This window comes from Notamacropus eugenii, chromosome 6, assembly GCF_028372415.1.
Source record: "Notamacropus eugenii isolate mMacEug1 chromosome 6, mMacEug1.pri_v2, whole genome shotgun sequence".
NCBI classification, from domain to species: Eukaryota; Metazoa; Chordata; class Mammalia; order Diprotodontia; family Macropodidae; genus Notamacropus; species Notamacropus eugenii.
This window is the reverse complement of record NC_092877.1, coordinates 151,016,466-151,040,139: the sequence shown is the minus strand read 5'-3', so window position 1 is coordinate 151,040,139 and position 23,674 is coordinate 151,016,466. Positions and strand designations below refer to the sequence as shown.

Below are 23,674 nucleotides of genomic sequence, written 5' to 3'. Positions count from 1 at the left end.
GACCAGGAAGACCTGTGTATCTTTCATGAATAATTTAAATTTTTAAAGGATGGGCTATCATTTTTTCCTCCTTATACTTGCTGCTCAATAGACTGTGTGTGTGTGTGTGTGTGTGTGTGTGTGTGTGTGTGTGTGTGTGTGAATTGGTACTTTAGCTTTCCTCTACTTCTGTCCAAAAGATACTTTTCTTTCCTTGGTTCAATTTACTTTATTAGGTTAAAAACTAACGATGAAACTGCTTCGTGTAATTTACCCACCTTCATCTTGGTGTTGCTAGGTAATAAGGTGGATAGAGCACCTGGATGAAGCTGGGAAGACCCAAGTTCAGATCTTCTCTCAGACACCTAGTAGCTGTGTGACCCTGAGCAAGTCACTTAACTTCTGTTTGTCTCAGTTTCCCCATCTAAAAAATGGGGATGATAGTAGCACCGGCCTTCCAGGACTGTTGTGAGGATAAAATGAGATAATAACTGTAAGGCGCTTAAGCAGTGTCTGGCACGCGGTAAGCGCTCTATAGATGTTAGCTATTATTACTTGTACATATCATATACATAAGCATCAATAACTGTGTACTTTAAAAAAGTCATCTCATGGAATAGTTCACCAACTAAGGCAATCTTTACTGTGCTAACATGTGTCACGCATGTCTAAAGAGGTCCACTCCCCAAAGGAGATTCACTCTAAGTGAGAGAAAACAATTACTCAGAGAAAGTAATTTTAAATCAAGGTAGCAGAATTTTTCTCTTCTTAAACATAACATACCCAAATAAGCTATTGCAAGTTGGAGGTGGGGGGCACATTGGTTCTAAGGGTATCTATATTTTAAACCAGCAGGAGTCAAGAAAGAAGCTAGTGCAGTCAACATCTTTAATAAGAATACAAAATTCACATGGAGGCACATTCTGGGGAATGTAAATGAGCTATTATCACAAGAAAAAGTTGTGCCATAAACTAAGACTCTGTCAGAATACAAATCTATAGTGAGGAATGATTTAAAACAGGCTTGTGGACCATAGCCATGTTACACTGTGTTAGGTATTGAAAACCGGCATGATAACTCAAAATGCCTCTTGGTTGAAAGGCGTCTGAACATATATAACAAATTGTATGGTCGACAGTTGTAAATAATAGCAATTTTTGAGTACTTCATTTCAACACAAAATAAATGGACATCTGCAAGAGACACCTCTCAAAATAATATTAATTTATAATGTCTATGATAAAAAAAATTAACAGAGAATTTACATTTAATAAGGATTACACTACTGATAAACAAAAACAATACAGATCACTCACAAGAAGTCAACACTGACCAGCAACTAAGAGATTCCTGGCTTTCCTTACTGCCTCTTTCCTTCCTCCTTGCACCCAACTGCATCCCCCCCATTAAAAAGCAAAGCAAAGGCCCTTCCACTTACTATTCCTCAAAAGGAATCACATCTTAAAAAATGATTTTTCCATAAACTTACTTGGTTTAATGAGTATAAAGAAATTCCACATTCCTACAGTGCCCCTTTTTGTTAGACAGACACAGCAAACATTATTTGGAAGGGGCTACCCTGTGGATTATGTACACTGGTTCAAAGGGAATTATTGTATCTAAGAAGGCACTTCTCTGATTTAAGGCTAGTATGGCATTATTACAGTGAAATCTGTCTAGGAATCTACTTTATTGAAAAGGCAACATTGCCTAAAAAGTTTTCTATCACGGATTTTTAGACTAGAAATGATCAAGAACCAAATGTTCTAAGTCAACCTGTCAAAATCCCCAAGATCAACCAAATGACAAGTGGGTGGTCTCTTCAAATAAGCAGGCTTCACTTTTTGGTAAAAAAAAGTAATTGTGAATAAGAACCACCCAAAGTCTTTATATGATACAACTGTGATCTTGGAAGCTTCATGGAAAAGACAGTATGATTCTTGTTCATTCACAATTTTAAAACAAACTTCTAGCGGTACGGCTCCATCCTTAAAGAAGGGATCTGTTGCAATCCCTTAAGTTAATCAACCATCTATTAGAGTTACTTCCTCTGGGTGCTGCAGAAATGCCCTATAATTTTACTCTGTAAAATAGTATTACTCTCTCTTTAAAATAATACATGGAAAAGAATCTTTTAAAGATGTTTAATATATTCATATATAAAATATTAGATGTTGATACAAATCATGTAAACCTCCCTTTGGAAAAGTCTTAACTGGCCCACAGCTTGAGGACCAGAAACCACGAGTTTGTATCTTGTCAGTGCAAAGCTATTTTAGATGTTTTCAAATGACCGAAATAGCCAACAATCCTTATAATACAAAAGAATTTCTTCAAAAGAAAAGCTATGTTTGGAGTATGTTTACATTAAAGCCACCCACCTTCCCATCAATCTGAACAGTTCAACTGTTAAAGTATTAAAAGGGAAAAATTAAAGCTGTTTGTGCAAGCATCTACATAAGGGTCTTCTCCCTCCTTCTCCCCCCTTTTAATTCTTATTGGGTTCTCAGATGACAATGGGTCTTTTTTTTTCTCCAGGTCTGATTACTGTTCTTCAAGCCAGGAGGGGGCATCCACTCCAGGAGTTTTCAATTTGATGTGGAACTGTTTGAGTGTCTGTTCAAGCTGCTTCTGATTCCCAGCAAAGTAAGCTGTGATGGCATTGTGGAAAAGAACGAGCTGATTGTGCAATACTTTAACCTGTGGACAAAAGCAGAGAGTTAAAAGAGCAAGCAAGCACCCCGAGGTTGGACTGGAAGGTAATTTATTACATGCTTTAATTAAGTAGCACAAGTTGTCACCCCTTTCAGAAAGTTATTCCCATTGATTTAGTATTCCATGCAGACTGGTAAGAAAGCGCCTGATGAGGTTGGGGAATTGTCACTGCATATTTCATGTTTTTCTGGGCATTGAGTATTTATAAAAACTAACTACATAATTAATATTTCCCAACACTCCAGGATGCATTAATTTTACATTAATTTCGCTGAACTCCCTCACAAAATGAAGTTTGCTCAGAATCGTGTAGGCTGTCCACTGGGTACAGTGCACACCCACGCAACTGCGACGCCAAATAAAAGACAACTTCATGTGAAGGGTCTGCTTCAGAAACAAGCTGAACACAATGGAAAACTGAGTCACATGGCGTTTTTCAAATCATTTGTAATTACTACATCACTTACCCTTAAAAATTAAGCTAAGGACACAGTCAATGCTTTTCTTAAAGTCAATTTATTTAAATCTCACATGACTTTCATAGCCATTTTCAAACACCTGGTTCTTCCAATGATTTATATTAATACATTTTATTAAGCCGAACTACTTAACCTGGGGTCTGTTAACTTGGTTTTAAAAATATTTTGATAACTAGATTTCAACATAATTGGTTTCCTTTTAAATTCTATATATTTTATGCATTTAAAAACAGTCTTGGAAGAGATTCACAGCTTCCACCAGACTGTAAAAAGGGATCTCATACTATCTGTTGAACAATTCAAAGAGGAACTACCAAATAACCCTTGTGATTTTAATCTTTCTGCACATAAAGACTGCACTTGTCTGAATTGAACGTTCTATATCTGCATCTTCCTCCCCCACCCCCGCCCATTTCTCACAAAATTCAGAGGAAAAATGTACAACTTTCCCTAGGAACAAAGAAGCTACATTTATCAAGGTAGAAATATTTTCATATCAGAACTCAATTCTGCTTCTGTAGCTTACCACAAAAAACAAACACTTAGAAATGCTAGAGTGATTTTAACAATTGTGACAATGAAACTCGTTGCATAAGTCAATCAGGTGAGACTAAGAAAGATTTGCAAGCAACATTACTATAATCTCAATTCTAGGGCCTAAAAGCAAGGCTAAACTGCATTAATTACGTAGTTTTATTTTACATTTAAAGTTCAGAGAGGTCAAATCCATTTTCATTTGTGATTTAATCACATCTGAAACTAGGCCAAGAAACCAAAGGCTAACATACTCCGGGTTCCACTGTCCCACCTTGCCTTCTAAACAACCATGACTCACTGCACCTGGCCAGATGATTTAGTATGACACCACCAAAGAAACACACAAAGCTTCTTTCCTAAAAAGATCCCCAGGATCTCGGAGCTGGCTTTTGTACAACTGCTCTGAAAGGCTTGGGGGGAGGGGAGAGGCAGAGGAGAAAGTAATGGTAATGGGAGCAATGGGGGTGGGGGAGAAGATGAACCCTGCTGTTGGACATAGAAGCTAAGACATGCAGCCCCCCAACCTGGGAAAAGTGTGTCTTCTAGCAATTTTATTTTAAGGCTGGTGGTTTAGAACTTCTCATAGAAACAATACTATTCATGTTGGTTAGATTTTTTTTCTGGCTACTACACAAAAACTGACCTAGAGCACGTATTAAGAGACTGTAGAATGTAAACGGCCACGTCAAACAATGTTTCTATGGGAAAATGCACCCAGAGAGCCAATGTGGGTGCCACCGGGGCTGTCCCTCTCAATCTAGAAGTGGAAGCAGGCACCTGACACTGGCTTCTAATGGCCTAGGCCAAGAGAGTCCAGCCAGAAAGGGAGAAAAGATGATGAGGGAGCGGAGGTCTTGGTAATAAAATGTCCATCAGGGATGCTAGTTCTCTAATTATCTTAAAAAAATTATAGGAGTCCAAGGATTGATTGCTCCTTCTACTTCCTTGTCCTCTGCCACCACCTGTTGTTTCTGACAAAGGTTTTTTATCTTCCTGGCCCACTGTGTACACTTTTTTAAAAAAGGTTTTCCAAGGGAAATTGAAACAACCAATCAACAAGCATTTATTAAACACTGACTACATGCTAGATGTTGGGGATACAAATACAAAAAAAAAAAACCAATTCCTACTCTTAAGGAGCTTATGTTCTACTGAGGGCAGTGAGGTGGTATGTAAGGATATATATGGATAAGAAGGTATAAAAATAAATATGTATAGAATAAATCTAAATAAATAGAAGGTAGCAAATAAAATGTAGTCAAGGAGGGCAGGACCTGAGGGAAAACAAATCAGAAAAAGCACACAAAGGATGAGGAAAAATGATGGGGAAGTAGGGGTCCAATAGGACAAGAGGAACTGGAATGATGAAAGGGAAAGGAGAGGAGCAGTCTTGGGGATTTACCCTCCTTACCTCTTTCCACCTACTAGGGCTCCTACTAATGAACCTAATGTGGGGTGAGGGAAGGCACAAGAGTGTCCCAAAAAGCAAGAATGGGGAGGAAAAGGGAGTTTTGGAAATTAACAGTTCATTTAGCTAAGAAAACTGCTTTAGGGAGATGAGCCATACGTAAGGATCATAAGTCAGGAACTGCACATGCAGGCAGAAATCATTAGTTCTGTGTATGTCCACCTGCTAGAAGGTCCACAGGCAGAATCTGAACACCAGCTCGAGAATTGAACTGAGCAATACAACACCTCAGGTCTGGCTGAGAGGGACTTCAGCCTCACTGGCTTTCTGGGGGATGTCTCTTCCCATTTCCATGCAATCTTAGGCAAACAAATACCGCTTTTTCCACTCAAGGCAGGAGAGAGGAGCAGCTGAGATCAAAGACTAACCCACATCTCTGAAGCTACAGCACAGAACAAGTCTGTGCATTTTAATCTCAAAGTGTTTAATTGGGGATCATGGTCTGAATCACTCAGTATAGTCACACTGTCAACATGGCATAACTTGGATCCACCTTTAATTTTAGTGAATTATTTTATTCATCTCAGAAGAACCTTTTGTGAGTGGAAAAAAAGTCACCCCCCCCCCAAATAACCTCCTTGATAAATGTCATATAGTCAGTAAATCAACAGGCAAGAAACATTATTATAATGAATTTCAACTCTGCTGAACCCAAAGTGAGTTGTACAAAAGGAGGACTGGGTGGTGTGGTTATTCCTGGCACCTGCATCATAAACCCTTAGAATGAACAGGGTTAATTGTCCACTTCTTCAAGCCTCTAAGCTGTCTAACACTCTTGATTCACCCCAAGGTCTCAAAACAAAAGGATTTTTCCCCCTCTTCCTCGGAGAGAGACAGAGACAGAGACAGAGAGAGAGAGAGAGAGAGAGAGAGAGAGAGCAGATAAGGAGCCTCTGGCAAGCTCAACAGGAACGAGTTAAAATGCATCACACAACAGCATGAAAATGAACTGCTCTATGGACAATGAACAACAGTCAGGTCTTGGGCGATCCCAGAGAACGAAAGCCTGCTGAACTATCTCAAATAACATCCTTAAACCTGCAAAGAACACAGGGCTAGAGTTATATAAGGTAAGCAGTTGGCACAAGTAAGTGTTAAATATTTAAAAAGTTTTCTTTTTCATGTCAGAAAAAATCCTACTTCAGTTTTAGAGATTTTCATTTGCTTTGACTAAGAATGACAGTAAGCCAATATTCATAAACAAACATGCTAATTTCTGACAACGCACAAATATTAACGTTGTAAGTCAAGACTCCTACAGCTGCCTTTTCCAGGCCTGCCTGGGCCACACAAATGTCTTGTATTAACTGCCCAACAGGCCTACTCTGAAATTATGCACCATTCTTCTTGTCTAGGATTTTGAGCAACTGCACTCATGTTCCCATTCAACTTAAAAGGACAAAAGTGTTTCTGAGCCCCTTTTCCTACTGGATAGCATATACTCCTGTGGTAGTCAGAAAGAAAGGAGCCATCAAATGTTCACTGAAGAAACTGGAAAGAAGGTAGGTGTTTGTCAAATGGAGAAGAGCTAAATGAACTCTAATATGTGAATGTCATAGAATGTTATTTCACTGTAAAAAGCAATGAACAGAACCAGAAAACAACATGCAAATAGCATACAACAATGTAAGGCTATAAGAAAATGAAATGACTGCTGTGTAATTTTAATGACCAAATCTGGAAAGGGCACATAGAAAATGCATCTCTACCCTTTCTTTACAGAGGTGTGGGACTACGGGAGGAGAACACTGCAGGTGATGTTGGATGCTGGGTATGGGCTAGCTGGTCTTGTGAAACTATTTTCTCTTTTTCCCTTTTAATCTCTGTTATAAGAAAGGCCTGATCAGCAGACGGGATGGGGAGGAGGTACAGTTGGAAATGAATGTGATGTCTAAACAAAGCCATCAATACTTCAAAAAAATTCTAATTTAAGATCACAAACAGAGCATATATTACAAAGCCTGAGTAGGTGAGATTTTTAAGGTTGAAAGGATGGTCTCTGGTTCTCTAAAACAGCTTCTTCAAAAAAGCTGGCTAATGAGAAAATTCCAGCTAGAGAGCTTCAATACTTCAGACTAATGATTTGATATATTTAAAAATACAAACATTTACCATAATTTACATTTTTGTCTGGAGAGTGAGATTTTCATTTGGAGAGAGAGATGAGGAAGAGAAGAGGAGGAAGATGGACTCTGAAGGACACACGAAAGAGAGAACAGGGAAGAAATCTGTTTTACTCAAGACTGAGGTGGCCACAATATTCCTGTAAGGCAGAAAGTGCAGGTATTACAGATATCGTGGAACTAAAGTGGGACAAGAACCTGGGTTTTATTTAGGCTTACTGTAAGCTATAGCACTCTTGACTTAAACAGTGAAACACTGAACCCTTGGCATAGTATTCACAGACATATTCTTTATAAATCTGCTGTTTTGCTTAAACTGAATCTTTTAATTTCAGATTTTCTTCTCAGGTTCTAATGGAGCAAATGCATTATACCAACAAAATAGTCAAGAACCTCTGCACTTATAGGCCCTGGAGCAGCAAAGACACCGCTGCTCTCCAATTCATTCACCTTATCATTATCTCTCAGACTGAGCCTGCTTGGAACTGAAAGTAAAATCCTCCAGACCTTACATTTTTCTCTCCAAATTAAGTTTTCTTTATAAAGGAGGAGGGGGGAAAGGAGGAACGAACATTTTCTAAAGAAAGAAAAATTCATCCTATCTGCTGCTGCCTTTTTTGTTCAATAAATGGATGTTCTTTTGTCTTGTCTGGTCAGGACCTTTTGGTGACTACAGAAGGGAACAGTGCGATGCAGCATGATGACAGCCAGGAGACCTCCAGGTTCCAGTCCCAGTCAGCAATGGTGACTTTGGACAAATTACTCAACCCTATGGACCCTGCTTCCTTTCATATTAAAATGAAGTTGGAGGAGAGGATCTCAGAGTTCCTTAATATTTATCTAAAACCCTAACCTTCTACTCTTTCATGAGCTCTTCCTAGGAAAAGCTTGTTTGCTAAGCAGGAGTATGCATATTTTTGGAACCCTGAATGGGGAAAGTTTCTTCTCTCTTCTAGGAAACTTTATCCAAATTCACTACTAAGAGTTAGGGTTGGCTTTCTCTCACATAGGTATGTATGTGCATGAGACATACTGATATACTAATGGTGCGGATGACCAGGATTTGGAATCAGGAAGACCTGAGATCAAATCCAATCTGACACTGGCTGCATGAAGACCCCATGCACTTAAACACTCTAAGCTGGTTTTCTCATCTGTAAAATGAGACTGGACTGGATGTCCTCTAAGCTCTTTTTCACTTCTCAATCTACAAGTTTATGATTCTTTAGCTACTCAAGATTCCATGCTCCTGCTTTTCTAGTTAAAAGCATTTATAGCCTGCATGCAGATGTTAGTCACATATGACTGATGAGGGTCACAAAGTGGCTTTGCTTTCCACCATGCTCTATTAGTATCGGGAGGGTGATTTTTCTTAGGGTCCACATGCTATACACTCTCATCGTAATCAGTAGGTTTAATTTAGGAACTGAATGACAAGGGCTTTCCAGGATCTGGGAAGGGCCAAGAAGAAAGGTGACACTACGCTGCGGATTTTGCTGACATTCACAGGCCTACCCAGACTTTATCTGTGAGGGTGCTAAGTGAACTAGATGGAAGTAGTGGGAAAGATTTACTTGTGGCTGATGAAGACTTGACACAATGCAAACAAAGCCCAGACACTGTGTGCAAAGGCTGTGTATGTGTGTGTATGGGTGGGTGAGTGATTCTTTCCCCCCCCAGATGAAACCTGGTCTCTTGGAAACCCTGAGAAGTAGAGTGACTTTTTAGGAAGAATTCTGGTTTCCAAAACAGAAGGATATGCAATATATTTACCTAAACAAACACCTGTGAACCTTAGTTGAAATGGAAATATAGAAGACAGACTTAAATTCCTGTAGGTAGACACAAAGACCAGAGCAGTTCTCTAGGGAGCCACTTCAATTATTGAGAAAAGTGCAAAAGACACAAATTCACACAGAAACAGCAGACAGTGTTTCACATCTTAATTCTAGTCACTCTTTTACCAAATAAACTTGTTATACTATTTCAAACACTCTCAATTTTTCATATTTCACCAAAGGTGACAAATCTAGATTCCCTAAGTGCTAAATGAACATGTAAAAATAAAAAATTCAGAGTACCAGAATATAATTAAATCACATTACTTCAAATCAACCCCCCAGATCATCTCTGAACAGAAACATACTAAAATTGGCATCAGGAGAAGACCAAGCTTTTCTGTACATAATTTTTGTAGTCTTTGTTAACTAAGAAGTGGCACAGTTAAATGCATTAATATGCAAAAGTCTAGTGCTATTCTGAATGTAGCTCTGCCTAGTGCTTTTCCAGATAGCTCTAAGGATACTGTGGGTATTAAAATAAATTTTAATTGATATATTTTAGTTTTACATTGCCTGAATTTCCTCCTGTATTTCTACCTTGCCCTCTTCCCAGAATGGTACTCCATAGTAAAAAGGTTTTACAGTTATCACTGCAAAAGAGGGTAGAGAAAGGAAGTATTGTACGGTGAAAAGTAGGAGGACTAAACTGGACCTGAAAAGACAAATTTTCTATGGGACCTTGGATAAGTCATTTTACTTCTCTGAGTCTCAGTTTCCTTATCTGTAGAAGAGGGTTAATTTAGATGGTCTCTAAGGTTACTTTACAGCTCAATTTTTCAAATTAATTATTTCAAATTCAAATTAATTAATTTTAAGGAAATGGTTAATTTGATAATGTTATATAAATGAGATGTTAATTTCTACTACCATGATTATGTTTTGCCTCCAATTTCTTACCACAATCAACAAGATTGAAATAAAACTACTACTAATAATAACAATAATAATTCAATTGTATTCAGCAGTCCCACTTTACTGCTGATATTGTTAAGGAGCGATACAAAGGAATCTAACTTCTCAGGCAGGATAAGTTCAGGTCAGAAGGCGGAGGAGGCTGGATGAGTGGTCCCAGTAGTGATTGTGGTTTAATTCAAGTCATTTTCCTACTGTTTTATTCACAGAAAGGAAAACAGAATCATAACTGACTAGACTTGACTAGCTTGAAGCTTTTTAAGGTGGGTTGTGAAAGACTGATAGTGGAAAACAAGTTGCCCCAATGATGAGAAAATAAGTTAAAAAAAAGCAACACTGGAAAGGAAAGAAAACACTAGGTTATGAGGATTTTATATTTGATCCTGGAGGTAATAAGAAGCCACTAGACTTTACCAAATTGTGTGTGTATGTGTGTGTGTATGTGTATGTTTGAGAGGGAGATATGGAAAAAGACCTGTGCCTTAAGAAGATCAATTTAACAGTTGAGTTGAAGATGAACTGAATAGAAGACATTTGCGGCAGGAAGGTCAACCAGTACCTCCTTCGGTAGCTCAGGCCTATTCTAGGCTGGTGGCAGTGTCACAGGAGAGAAAGGGGTGTATATGAGAGATGCCACCAAAGCAGAATCAACAGGAAGTGATGACATTACTATAGAGTGTGAAAGAGAATGAAGATTGGAACAGGACGCCTAGTCTGTAAGCCTGATAACTTTGGAAAGCAATAGTGAACTTAGGCAGAAAGATAATGAATTCCTTTTTGGATGTGCTGAGGTTGGGATATCTATGGGACATCCATGTGAGATATCCAAAAGGTAGATAGAGATGTGAGCCTGGAAGCTGAGAGAAGTGAGGGCTGGAGAAGGAGACCTGAGAATCATCTGCAAAGAGATAACTGAATCAACAAGAACTGATGAGATCACCAAGTAAAAGGAAGAGAACTCAGGGCACACCCATGGTTGGTAGGCAGGACCTGGATGAAGATTCAGCGAAGGCAAAGAGAAGGAGAGACCAGGAAAGAGTGTCCTAAAAATCTAAAGAGAAGAAAACAATCAAGTACAAAAGGGAGACAACAGCATCCAAGAATGAAGAGGGATCAAGAATGATGAGGGCTGATTACATCAATATATCACCAGGATCACACAGTGACCAGGTGAGACTTAGACCAGGAATGCAGGGCTGGCTCCATATTAGGAACACTATCAGCATAACTGACCATATAATAACATAAACAAAAGAAATAATATGATTAGCTCAAGAGATGCAGAAAAAGCTTTTGACAAAAGACAACATCCATCCCTACTGAAAATACTAGAGAGCATAGGGATAAAGGGAGTGCTCCTTAAAATGATTTTTCAGATTGTATCTATCTGAAAAACATTAGCAACCACTATCTGCAGTAGGAATAAGCAAGAAACCTTCCCAGTAAGATCAGGGTGAAGCAAGGTATTCATGATTACCACCAAGAGAAGGAGAAGAAGCTGAAGTAATAGAAATAGACAAGGAGTCAACAAAACTATCTCTGCAGATGATATGATGGTATACTTGGAGTATCCTAGAGAATCAACTAAACAATGAGCTTTAGCAAGTTGCAGCATATAAATAAACCTACATAAACCATCAGATTTCTATTTGTTACCAACAAAATCTAGAAGGAAAAGACAGAAAAAAGAAATTCAATTTAAAATACCTGCAGAAAATATAAAATACTTGGGAGTCAAGCTGCCAAGATAAATTCAAGACTTTTCACACAAATAAAAACAGATCTAAACAACTGAGACATATTAATTGCTCATGGGTAGGTGGAGCCAATATAATAAAAATGGAAACTCTACCTAAGTTTATTTACTTAGTGCCATACTAATCAAACAACAAGGAATTATTTTATAGAACTAAGTAATACAACAATTCTTCTCAAAGTACAAAAGGTCAAGAATATCTAGAGTATTAACAAAAGAAAATGTAAAGGAAGGTAGCCTCACAGTACCAGATTTCAAATTATATTACAAAGTGATAATCATGAAAACAATCTAGTACTGGCTAAGGAATAGAGTGATGGATCAGTGGAATAGTTTAGGTACATAATACACAGTAGTCAATGACCATAGTAATCTAGCGTTTGATAAACTGAAAGATCCAAGCTTTGGGGGCAAGAACCAACCATCTGATAAGAATTACTGAGAAAACTGGAAAGCAGGTTGGCAGAAATTAGGTATAGAGCAACATCTCACACTGTATTGGAAAATAAGGTAAAAATGAATAAATGATTTAGACCTAAAGATAAGTAAATTATAAATAAATTAAGGGAGCATAGAAAAAATTACCTTTCAGATCAATGGATAAGGAAAGAGTTTGTGACCAAAACAAGAGACAGAGAGAATCATGGGAAGTAAAATGGATAATTTTGATAACATCAAATTTAAAAGATTTTGTACAAATGAAATGAAACTGGGGAAAATTTTCAGTAAGTTTCTCTAATAAAGGCCTCATTTCTCAAAAATACTGCGAACAAGCCAAATGCAGAAAAATAAGAGACATTCTCCAATTGATAAAGAGTCAAAGGACAAGAACAGGAATTTTTTAGAAGAAAAAAAATCAAAGCTATCAATATCCGCATTAAAAAATACTCTAATTCATCACTGACTACAGAAATGTAAGTGAAAACATCTCTGAGATACCACCTCACACGTATTACATTGGCTAACATGACAGAAAAAGAAAACGATAAAGGCTGAAGGGGATGTGGAAAAATTGAGAAACTAATGCAACATTACTGGAATCGTGAACTGATCCAACCATTCTGGAGAACAATCTGGAACTATGCTCAAAGGGTAATAAAACTGTGCACACTCTTTCATGAAGCAACAGCACTCCTAAGTCTGTATCCCAAAAATGTCAAAGTAAAGGGAAAAATACATTAAAATATTTTATTGCAAGTCTTTTTATGAATTGCAACAGGGAATTCAAACAGTAGCCTCCTTCAGTCACTCCTCAGGGATGGATTGAACAAGCTGTGGGTTTATGTTGTGATGGAGAACTATTAGGCTGCATGAAATGATGAGCAGGATGGTTTCAGAAAATCCTGGGAAGTCTTACATGAACTGATGCAAAGCAAGCGAGCAAAACTGGGAAAACAACGTATACAGCAATGACAATACTGCAATAATGATCAGCTGTGAAAGACTTAGCTACTCTGACCAATCAGATCCAAGACAATTTCAAAGGACCCGGGAAGAGAAATGCTCTCCATCTCCTGGGAGAGAACTGATGAACTCTGAGCACAGGCTGAAGTGACTTTTTTCACTTTCTTTACTTTGTGTGTGTGTATTTTCTTCTGTAACCTGTCTAATATGGAAATGCTTTGCATGACTTATTTCACATACTGAATTGATATCACATTGTTTGCTGCATCAATGGGTGGAAGAGGAGCATGAGGAAGGGTGAGAATTGGGAACTCAAAAATTTAAAAAAAAAATGTTAAAATTTTTTAGAAATGTAATTGGGAAATATTTAACAAAATAAATTAAAGATAACTTTAAAAAAAGATAAAGATTGTGAAAACGGCATTAGATGTGGCAATTCAGAGATCACTAGCAATTTTGGAAAGAGCCATTTCAGGCTGAATGATGAGACTGGAAGCCAGACTGCAGAATTAAAATGAAAGTGATAGGAAAGGAAATGGAGGTGTTGATTGTACAGAGGTATTCTCAAGGAGCTTAGCCCAGAAAGGTAGGAGAGCCATGGGAAGACGGCTAGAATTGATGGGCTCATCAAGTGAGGGTTTTTTCAGAGGATGGAGGAGCTATGGGCATGTTTGTAGGCTGTAGGAAAGCAGCTAGTAGACAGGGAGAGGCTGAAGATTAGTGAGATGGTGATTTTTCTTTGACTGTTTAATGAATTTTGATATGGGCAGTAATAACTACTACACAGTAGGAAAAAAGAATCTACGACTTGGAAAGGAACTTAAGAGATCACCTAGTCTAAACCCTCTCACTTTACAGCAGAGGAAATGTACCCCCAAGACCTGCCCAAGGTCAGTTGTTGACAGGATCGGCTACCGCAGCATTTTTTTGCACATATCACATTGCCTCTCAAAGGAAGATTAAATCCTATTTGGGATAATGTGCACACTAAATAAAAGATTTAAGAACGATTTCAAATAAGTTTTACAGTATAATGAATGGGAAGGAGAAAAGAAAGTGGAGGGCATTTTATCTACTTAACAATTCTGCCTAGTGCCTTCCTTGTCTGGGCTCAGGTAGGGAGAAATATTGAAAGTCAGAATAACAACATAGTACTGAATTTTTCACTAAAGTTCTTCATTCTGAAGGAGCAGAAATCAGCACTCACATCCGTCACATTTGGGACAAATCCTCTAAACTTAATATCAGAGACAATTGTTGCCATTCAGTTACAGGAAACAAGACCGATCAAATTCACAGCAGACCAGAGTACAAATAGAAGTGAGAATAACTTTTAGAGTAGCATTTGTGGAGAGACCTAAACTAAATGCAAAAATACTTTTAATGTCAACTGGCAGAATAAATACCAATATTCATCAGTGAGGAGCAAGAGACCAAAGGAGGTTTAAAATGGAAACTAGGTGTCAGATAAATCCAAAAGATGTACTGATAGTGGTGCTACATGGATGAGTTTGAAAACTTCTGTGGTATGTGAAGTTAGTGACTTAAAAGAGGCCCTAAGACAAACTGTGTGACCCTAGTCAAGCCACTAAATCTCAGTACCTTGAGCAATTCTCTGAGTACAGACTAGTCCGCAGTGGAAGAGGAAGTTTAGTTTATTCCCATGAAATGGCAATAACAAAGAAATTACAGGCCTGTTTTGCTTTTAAGTTGGGAAGCTGCAGAAAATAGCACTAATTCTTAGGCACCAAAGCTGCAAACTGCATTTTACTACCACCCACTTGAGTTTTTTTACCCAGGTCTCATTTAGTTAATTGGTACACATACACCTACTTACTGACAGATATTCATATAGTAAACACAGAAGCAGACATTTCCCTGTTAGAGATGAATTAAATGTGAATGTGGTATATAAATGTTAAGTGCTTCACAAAAATTATTAGTTTCACTGAGCTTGTGAGTTGGTGTCAGTATTATCTATAGAAATACTAAACTGAGGCAAATGCTTCAGACTTGTAGCACACAAGCAATCCACACAAAAATTTGGGAACAGATCTTTTTGTGTTCATATTCTCGTGTTTCTTAAACACAATGAAAGTTGGGATAATGGTTGTAGCTGTGCAGCTCTTTCTTATTCATCTGTTTCCAGCAGATAGGAGAGCAAGAGGACAGCACACAAAAGAGCAGTCTATCACGCTGAGTCTTCCATTAGCTCCATGGGGCGTAATTTTATTAATCCATTAATACTTGTGGAGCTACCTGTCATGTCAGAGCAACCCTGAGTTGGGAAAGAAGAGACACAGGATCAGAACATGGGTGTGGGCACTGTGAGAGGAAGCAGGGAAGCAAAGGCAAATACGGACTGCAAGTGGGGGTGGAAGAAGAGTCTTACTTTCCTGACTCATGGAGAGGTTTCAACACGTCACTGACAGCCAAGGTAAGAAAACAGGAAGTCACAGAAAAGATGGCAGCTTCCTGTTCTGAAAAGTTCTACTTTTTTTTCTCTTCAAAATTTGTGAATTTATTTTTAAAATTTTAATTTTAATTTCTGAAATAAATTTCACAACAAAGTAGAACTAAAATATGGTTACGTAGCAGATCTGCAGTTTTGTGTACATTCGCTTTTTCTTATATAAATACACTCAAGTCTTGAAGACAATAAAAAAAGAGGTTTCTGCAGGTATTACTGACAAAAGAGTAACTGCAAAGACCCAATTTACGTCCTGAAAGGTGGCGAGTCATACTATGGTTTCTTCCTCCAAAAAAAAAGGTGAAAATACAAACGTTCACAAACAAATAAAAGGCTTTTGCCACCTACCTCTTGTCTAGAAACTCAAGAGTTTGTTTTTCCTTTCTGAGAGTTCGGAGATGCACCGCTTTCTCACGGCCTCTGTTTTCTGTGCTGACAGATTAATTCCTCACCATAAACAACACAGGACAGAGCTCCTACCAGTATATGGTAATAAACAATAAATCTGCTAGCTGGAGGACATTGGTGATGAAGAAGATTCTAGCTGCTGGATACACTGCTGGGCATCCTAAGACAAGGGATTGCAGCAAAGACAATGGGGAAACCTTAAGTTCTGTACCACAGCATGACAGAAGAGTCAAGAAGGGATCTAAGAACCACCTGGTCCAAACCTGCTGTAAACAAGAAATACTTCTACAGAGCAGCTGTCAAATGGTCATCCAGGCTTTGCTTGGAGACCCTCCAGGGAGGGGAATCTGCTATGTCAAAGTCAACTGATTACACTTTTGGACAACTTTGTTAGAAAGTTCTTCATAATATTCAACCTAAATTTCACCATTTTGCAACTTGTATATATTTATAGGAGGGCTGACCAGCACCACACACTTCCCTGTGTTTCCAACCACTATAAAGGGGACTTGAAAAAAAAGGGAGAACAAAGAGCTTGGAATTATCCATTTTCTTTGGAGAGATTCAGAGCAAGAATATGCCTAACAACTGCCTAATAACTGACAACTCCCCTAAACAACATTAAAAGGTATTTAGACTCAAATTAAATGGAATAGCAAATTTTTGTTTCACAAAGATGATGAAATACACTTTCTCTTGAGAGAAAGGTGGAGTACTATAGGTGCATAGTCCTGCACACACCTGCATATGGCCAGTGAACAGTTTTTCTTTTTTTTCTCTTTCCACAGTAAGTGAAGGTAGGTATGAGATGGATGGATGATATATAAGTGTACACACACACACACACACACACACACACACACACACACGTAAAAACAGAAGACATTAACACAATTTTAAAAAAAGTCTCCCTCCCCTCATGGATCAGAGTAGGGCCCCACTCTTATAGGCAGGACTGAGAAGTCATTAAATGACATTTTTGCATATTACATAATAGCTATTCTAAAATTTAAGAGCATTTTTCTTCTGAAGGGGAGGGGAGGAGAGGAGGAACAACAAAGGAGCTTTCAGAAAAGGATGAGAAAGTAGGAGGCAACCTGGTGCATGTGGAAAGACAATTGGAGGACCTGGATTCAAATCCTGCTTCTGACACCACCTGTGATGCCTAGGGCAAGTCACAACCTTCCTGGGCCTTAATTTCCCCATCTGCAAAGTCCGGCAGTTGGACTACTATGGCATCAAAGGTACCACTCAGTTTTAGACCTATGACCATGTAAAGGCAAAAACCAGAACACCAGAGAAATGGCTAAGAGGAGGAAGGTCAAGCAGCTAACGCCTGCCTAAGCATGGAAGATATTCTTTAGAAGGTGCTAAAGAGGTGATGAGAACCGAAGATAACTCTTCACCCTACACAGTGGCTCCAATGTTTCTCTAGGGACCTTGGCCAAAAGAGCTCTCATCCAGAACCATCAAGCCCTGAAGCTTCTACTTCAAAGAAGCACGAGGAGTAGGAGGAATTGGACCCATTCTACAATTCCATACAATACCAGCCATCTATCTTGTTATCCATGCTCAAACTGCAGGCTGCTCTGGTCTCCCTCTTGGAAGAGAAGCAAAAGAATTGGGAAGAAGGACATTCTTTCATCCAGAATAAAGAGGAAGATAAGGAATCTACACCGCCCCCCCCCCCCCAAACTCCAAACAAAAAACAAGCAGAGGGAGGGGAGGGCTTCAATATAGGATCTGAAGACACTGAGGGAATCCCAAACAGTGTCAGGAGATCTCTGAGTGGAAGAAAATGACAGAGACAAAAGGGAAGGAGGACCTTCTCCTCAAAGGAGAAAGCAGCTTCTTTGGCTCCAAGGAATGATATGGATCCAGAGGTAATGTTAAGGGGCAGTATCTAGGAAGGGACACAGAAGAGAACAGTGGTAACTGGGGACCTTCTGCTGAGGGAGTACACTAAGATAACAAACACTGGTCAGCAGGATGCCTGAGGCATATATCCAGGATGTGAATGAGAAACCAGCTCCCAAGGCCTATCACACCTGATGACTACTACCTGGCTGTGGTAACCCAAATGGTTAAAAAAGAGACTCCCTGAAGATCTAGAAAGCACCGCTGAAGACTATTAACTCTTAGGCAAGAAGAGGTCCTGGGGCTTGAAGCACAGGTGGCATTTTCATCACTGCTGCTGAGAGAAGGCAAAGGTCTTACCAGGGAGAGGAAGATTTGGGAAGTGAAATGGTATCTGAGAATGGAATTTGGATCCCTGAAACACAGCTTAAAAGTTAGGAATAATGGGCTCCTGTGGTACCATAAGGAGTACACCTACAAGTCCTGAAAGTCTAACTGAAAGTACTTTAAAATGAAAAGCAAGGGGAAGAGGGAAAACTTTTTATATCTGTCTACCAAACTAGATGCCACAGAGAGCAATTCCAATGAAAGGACAGTAACAGAGATGCACAGAAATTCATAGTAGACAAAAATCCAAGAAAGAAACCACAACAAAAGCCCTGGTCTTAAGCACCCTTAGATAAATGCACAAAAGGAGGTAAAGGAGAAAGTGAACTCATGATCCTAAGGTAAGCAGGCAAATCTGACCTCATAGGTATCATGGAGGCTTGGAAGGATGGGACATGTTCCTTACAGGAACCATCAGAATAAATAAAAGTGGGGAGGTAAAGTGGGGTGGGTGCAAACATATTGTATATTAAGAAGATATATTCATATGAAGTCAAAGAAGGGGGTAAGTGTGGAGGAGAACATTTCAGTGCAAATCAAGAGTGGGATAAGCGTAAGGATATACTATCAGAATATATTACAGACCCCTCAGAAAGAGGAAGCAGAGAAGTTCAGGAAAATCACAAGACTAGCATGCAGGCAGGCTAGAGTGCTGATGGAGAACTTCACATTTTCAAACATTTATTGGCACTCTGCCTCTGACAAAAACCAAAGTTAATATTTCCTTAGCTTGACTTAATGACAATTTTACCCTTCAAATGGATTACTGAGGAATGAAGGAAGGGAACAACTATTCTGGTCGTGAATCTTAACAGGAAAGAGGAATTGGCTTCTGGAACAGAAACAATAAGAAATACAGTGTGTGCATGTGTGAGTGCGTGTGCGTGTGCGTGTGCGTGCATGTGTGTGAGAGTGAGAGAGGGGGGAGGTGAGCACTCCATCTGAGGATTTGTGAAAGAGAAGAGGAAAGCCCAGATTCTGACATGTACCTTAGATCTGGAAGAAATGGATTCCAGAGGCTTAAGAGGAAGGATAGTTAGGCTCCTATAAGTGAAAATTCTCCAGAGAAATCATCTCAGGAGGGATAGGAAGCTCTCAAGAGTGCAAAAACATAAAATGAGGCTCATAGAGAAGACCAGCTCCTCTATGGAAATAAATATTTGAAAATGACCTCAGAAAGAAATGCAGTAAATAAAGTGGGGGGAAAAAAACCTCTTCAGAAGTAAGCTCTTCCATCCAGTCCAGAACTGCAAAAAAAGCAGGAGTCACTAGTGGGCCACAGGGAGGCCTCATTATGGCAGCTGAGTCTGTAGTAAGTGAGGAGGAAGCTGGGGAGAGGAACTGTACCAGCAAAGATGGGATAAATCTAGGTTTTAAAGGTCCAGCCAGTAGAGAAGGTGGGAAGAATTGTGCAGAACTCCTGAAAATAGAAACAGTCTGCCAGTGTGCTGTGAGTGGAAGACATGGCACGTCATCACAAGCTCCATTAAAAGGGAAGTGAAATCAGATCCTGACCCTGGCTTCTAAGGATATAGGCAGGGACAAGAACCAACCCCGAAGGTCACTGTCTGTGCCTGGATGGGCACTCCTCAGAGGACTGAAAGCCTCAGCAGAAGACACGGCCAACTCTCAACAACGCACGGCACATTTACAAAAATCAAGCATGTGCCAAGGCATAAAAACCTCAAATACAGAAATGACTGCATCAAAATTATAATTAATAAAGGATTTTCGATGAAAGGATTCAAACTTAAACGGAGCCTAAATAATTTAATACTAAGTAACTGGTGGTTCACAGAACAAACCAGAGCAATAAGAGCTGACTTCATTCTGGGATGCAGCCGAACCAGACCCTGTTTGTCTCAGTTTCCTCAACTGTAAAATGAGCTGGAGAAGGAAATGGCAAATCACTAGAATATCTTTACTAAGAAAATCTCCAATAGGGTCACAAATAGTCGGACACAACTAATGAACAACTGTAATTTTTTCTTTGGAAAAAGTAAAAGAAAAGCAAGACCCTTGTTGTGACAAGGGTGATTCATATTTATTCATATAGATGAGTCAAGCAAATCAGATTCCTACGTTGGCCATATCCATCTTGTGTCTGCAATCTGAGCCCATCATCCTTCTATTAGAATGTAGGGTACTGTATCAGCAAGGACCCCAGCACACACAGGAGGGCCTGCTGTATTCTGCAGGTTCTTAGATCTGCTTTTCTAAAGGAAAGCAATCTTGGAGGGGTCTTTTTCATATACATATGCTTTAAATTGCTTTAATTAAGCACATATATATATGTGCTTGTTCAGGGAAAATACAAACAGCAATTACAAACAGAAAGACCAACAGACAGGGCTTCCAACAGTCTGACCATATAAACCAGAGAGAGGAGCACTAACATGTGGATTTTCAAAGTGATGGGTGCTGGGGGGCTCCTTAGAGGCTGCCCAGAGTCTCCTCTGGCCAAACAAACACTCCCAAAGATTAAGCCACCAAATAAAACATCACCTCAGAGTATTTCTACACTTTTGAGAGTCAGAGGGCATCACAACCTTTGAGAACCAGTGCCTCCTTAGAAATTAACAGCAGGTATTGAGGCCTATCAATGGGCAGGGAAGATGTTTAACTCTTCCCACCACCCACCATTAACCTTGCATTCCCATTGCAGGTACCATGGTTCATCACTGGCTGGTCATTCATCCAAGCTCTTAACATCTCTATGATGTCATTACTACACAAGTTGTTCTCCTACTTCTGCTCGCTTCACTCTGTGTCAGTTGACTTGTCTTCCCTATCATGGTCATACACCATGACTTGTTCAGCTGCTCCCCTAGAGATGAACATCCCCCTTTGTTTCCTGTTCTTTTCCACTAAAAAACCAAATGTATATCAGTTACATTTGGGAAAAAACAAAAATAAACCTTTGTTCAGATAAATAGTAACTCATGACTAAAAAAAATTCTCCTTGGGAAACTTTGCAGACCTGTATAGATATCTCTTTCATCAACATTTCCATGTTGGAAATATTAACATATCAGGAGATACCTTCCATGAAATAATAATGCATTCCAACTTTGGACAAATATATTTTAAAGTTAATTAATTTCAGACAGATGTAGAAGGTAAGCAAATACAATTTTACATTCTACTGAATGTGAGGGCATCAGCAGTACCCATGTTATTTCCTTTGCACCAAGAGGAAGCCTTGAATGTAAAAAAGGAGAAACCATACAGCACCCTTAGGTAGGCAATTACCCTAAAGCTGCTGCTTCATCATTACTTATTCCTTATTCGGATGCTCCTATCTCTTGACTAGGAAATCACAAAGTCCTGTTACTCGAGCAGGAAGTCTATAGACAGCATTACAAAGTGAAAAGTGTGTGAGATTTGGAGCCAGATGACTGCGGTTCATACCGTAGCTTGGCCTTTGACTAGTTGTGTGACCTTGAGGAACTCATCATCTATGGACTTCTGTTCCCTTATCTGCAAAATGAGGGGCTTTAACCAAATGGCTGGCTTTAACTATGATCCTACAACCTATACTAACTTTAGGGATCTACTGCTTTAGCTCTTTTAGGTGGGGAAAGGAAGACCATGCTTCACAATATCTTCCAACTTTAGGACTGAAAATGAGAAAGCAAAATGTTGTATCTCAACAATTACACAGGAAACATTTATTAAGTTTCTCTCCAACTTTTTTTTTTTAAATGACAGCAAGCCTAGCTAAGGTAGATTTCCAGGAATGTCCAAAACAAGAAAAATGTCATTTCCCAGCAGAGAGCAGCCAAGAGTAAAACGACAAAATAACTTACACATTTAAGTGCCAGGCACTGTGCTAAATACTAGAGATACAAAAAGAGGCACAGATGTACCCATGCATACCCACAACTTCATAACCATACACAGCAAATCAAATATCCTTTAAAGAACAACCAAGTGAATTTTAAAATGTCTGCCCAGTAGCTGGAATGCCTCGTTATACTTTCTCATATACGGAGAGGATATATTAATGAAACACAAGACCTCAGGGCTGGATGGAGCCTCAGAGGCCATCCACGGCCCAACATATATATCTGAATATTGCCTTGAAAATCTCTAAAGAGGGTGGAATCCATTATTGCCTTAAACAATCAATTCCATTTATAAAGAGTTCTACTATGGAATTATTTCTTAAATTGAGTCTAAATTTGCTTTTTTCACCCTTTGAGAGAATCATGGCCTCAGCAAATAAATCTCTTTCTTCATATTCTCATGGTAGAAAAACTTGGGTAACTAATTGTTTTTAGGATAAAACAGAAAGTCTTCTGTTTGGCTTTTAAAGCCATTTCCAATCTGGCTCTGGCCTACATTTCCAAGCTTATGAATGAATGAATGAACAGTTAATACATGTTCACTATGTGCCAGGTACTATATGTGCTAAGTACTAGGGATACACAAGAAAGTCCTTGCCTTTGTGAAGCTTACACTTGAAGAGGGGAAGATAATATATACAGGGAAGGCCAGGAGGAGTATTTTGGATAGGGATGTCAGAGAGAATGATAGGAGTACTGGGGCAAATTGGTTAGCACATCCTTATCATGGAAGGTAGTGCTGATCTGATTACTGTTCTCAGAGCTTAAGCTGGGGGGACTAGGGAGGTGAGCAGGTGTACGTGCATGGTGATGGCCAGGAAGTGGCATGGTGGGTCTGAGTTTGGGTGAGACAAGGTTAAAGGTCACCAATTTGAGTTCAGGATCACAGGGCAGGTAGAGACTGAAAAGTGTAAAACACAAGGTTAGGAGACAGCTTATTGTAAGTTATTCTCTATATGCACTTTATATTCAACGTAAGTGGTCTCCTTGCTGTTTAGTACAATCAGTGGTGTTAAACAGGGACTGTTAAACTACACAGGCATCCCTATGGGCTACATATTGATCACACATTAGTATTATCAATGTTTTGTTGTATTTTTACTTATTTTGTTAAATATTTCCAAATTACATTTTAATCTGGTTTGAGCTAGACTCGGGAGTGCTGTGCATGCAGCCTATGGGTATGAGTGTGACTGCTCTGGTGCATGTGACATTCCCTCTCCCAGGTCCTGCCTTTGCACTGTGGCCCCCAAGACTGCAGGGCATTTCCTCATCTCCTCCTAGGAGAATTTCTGGCTACTTTGAAGGCTCACTTCAAGCACTATCTCCTAAATGAGGCCTATCTGAATTCCTTTTAGCTGCTAGTATCCCACCCAAAATTACTTGGTATATGTTTTGTATTCATTTACCAGAGACCATGTTTTACTTCAATGCAATAGAAACTACTTGAGGGAGAGGCCATTTTGGTCTTATCTTTATATCCACTGCA

General features: G+C 39.2%; 1 protein-coding gene and 1 long non-coding RNA gene across 8 annotated transcripts in view; one reads left to right on the top strand and one right to left on the bottom strand.

Annotated features, from left to right (window-relative positions):
• Nucleotides 1-853: 853 nt before the first annotated feature.
• ARFIP1 (ARF interacting protein 1) overlaps nt 854-23,674 on the bottom strand; it is a 149,927-nt gene continuing 127,106 nt past the window's right edge. For all 7 annotated transcript variants that reach the window (XM_072621275.1, XM_072621274.1, XM_072621270.1 and 4 more), the window contains one exon: nt 854-2,680. In XM_072621275.1, coding sequence (XP_072477376.1) covers nt 2,525-2,680 — 156 coding nt within the window. In that variant the 3' untranslated portion in view covers nt 854-2,524. The remainder of the gene's footprint in view (nt 2,681-23,674) is intronic.
• Nucleotides 2,639-8,119, top strand: LOC140511953 (uncharacterized). The gene is made up of 4 exons (XR_011969730.1): nt 2,639-2,739; nt 5,970-6,249; nt 6,535-6,681; nt 7,960-8,119. It is a non-coding gene; the product is annotated as an uncharacterized lncRNA (long non-coding RNA).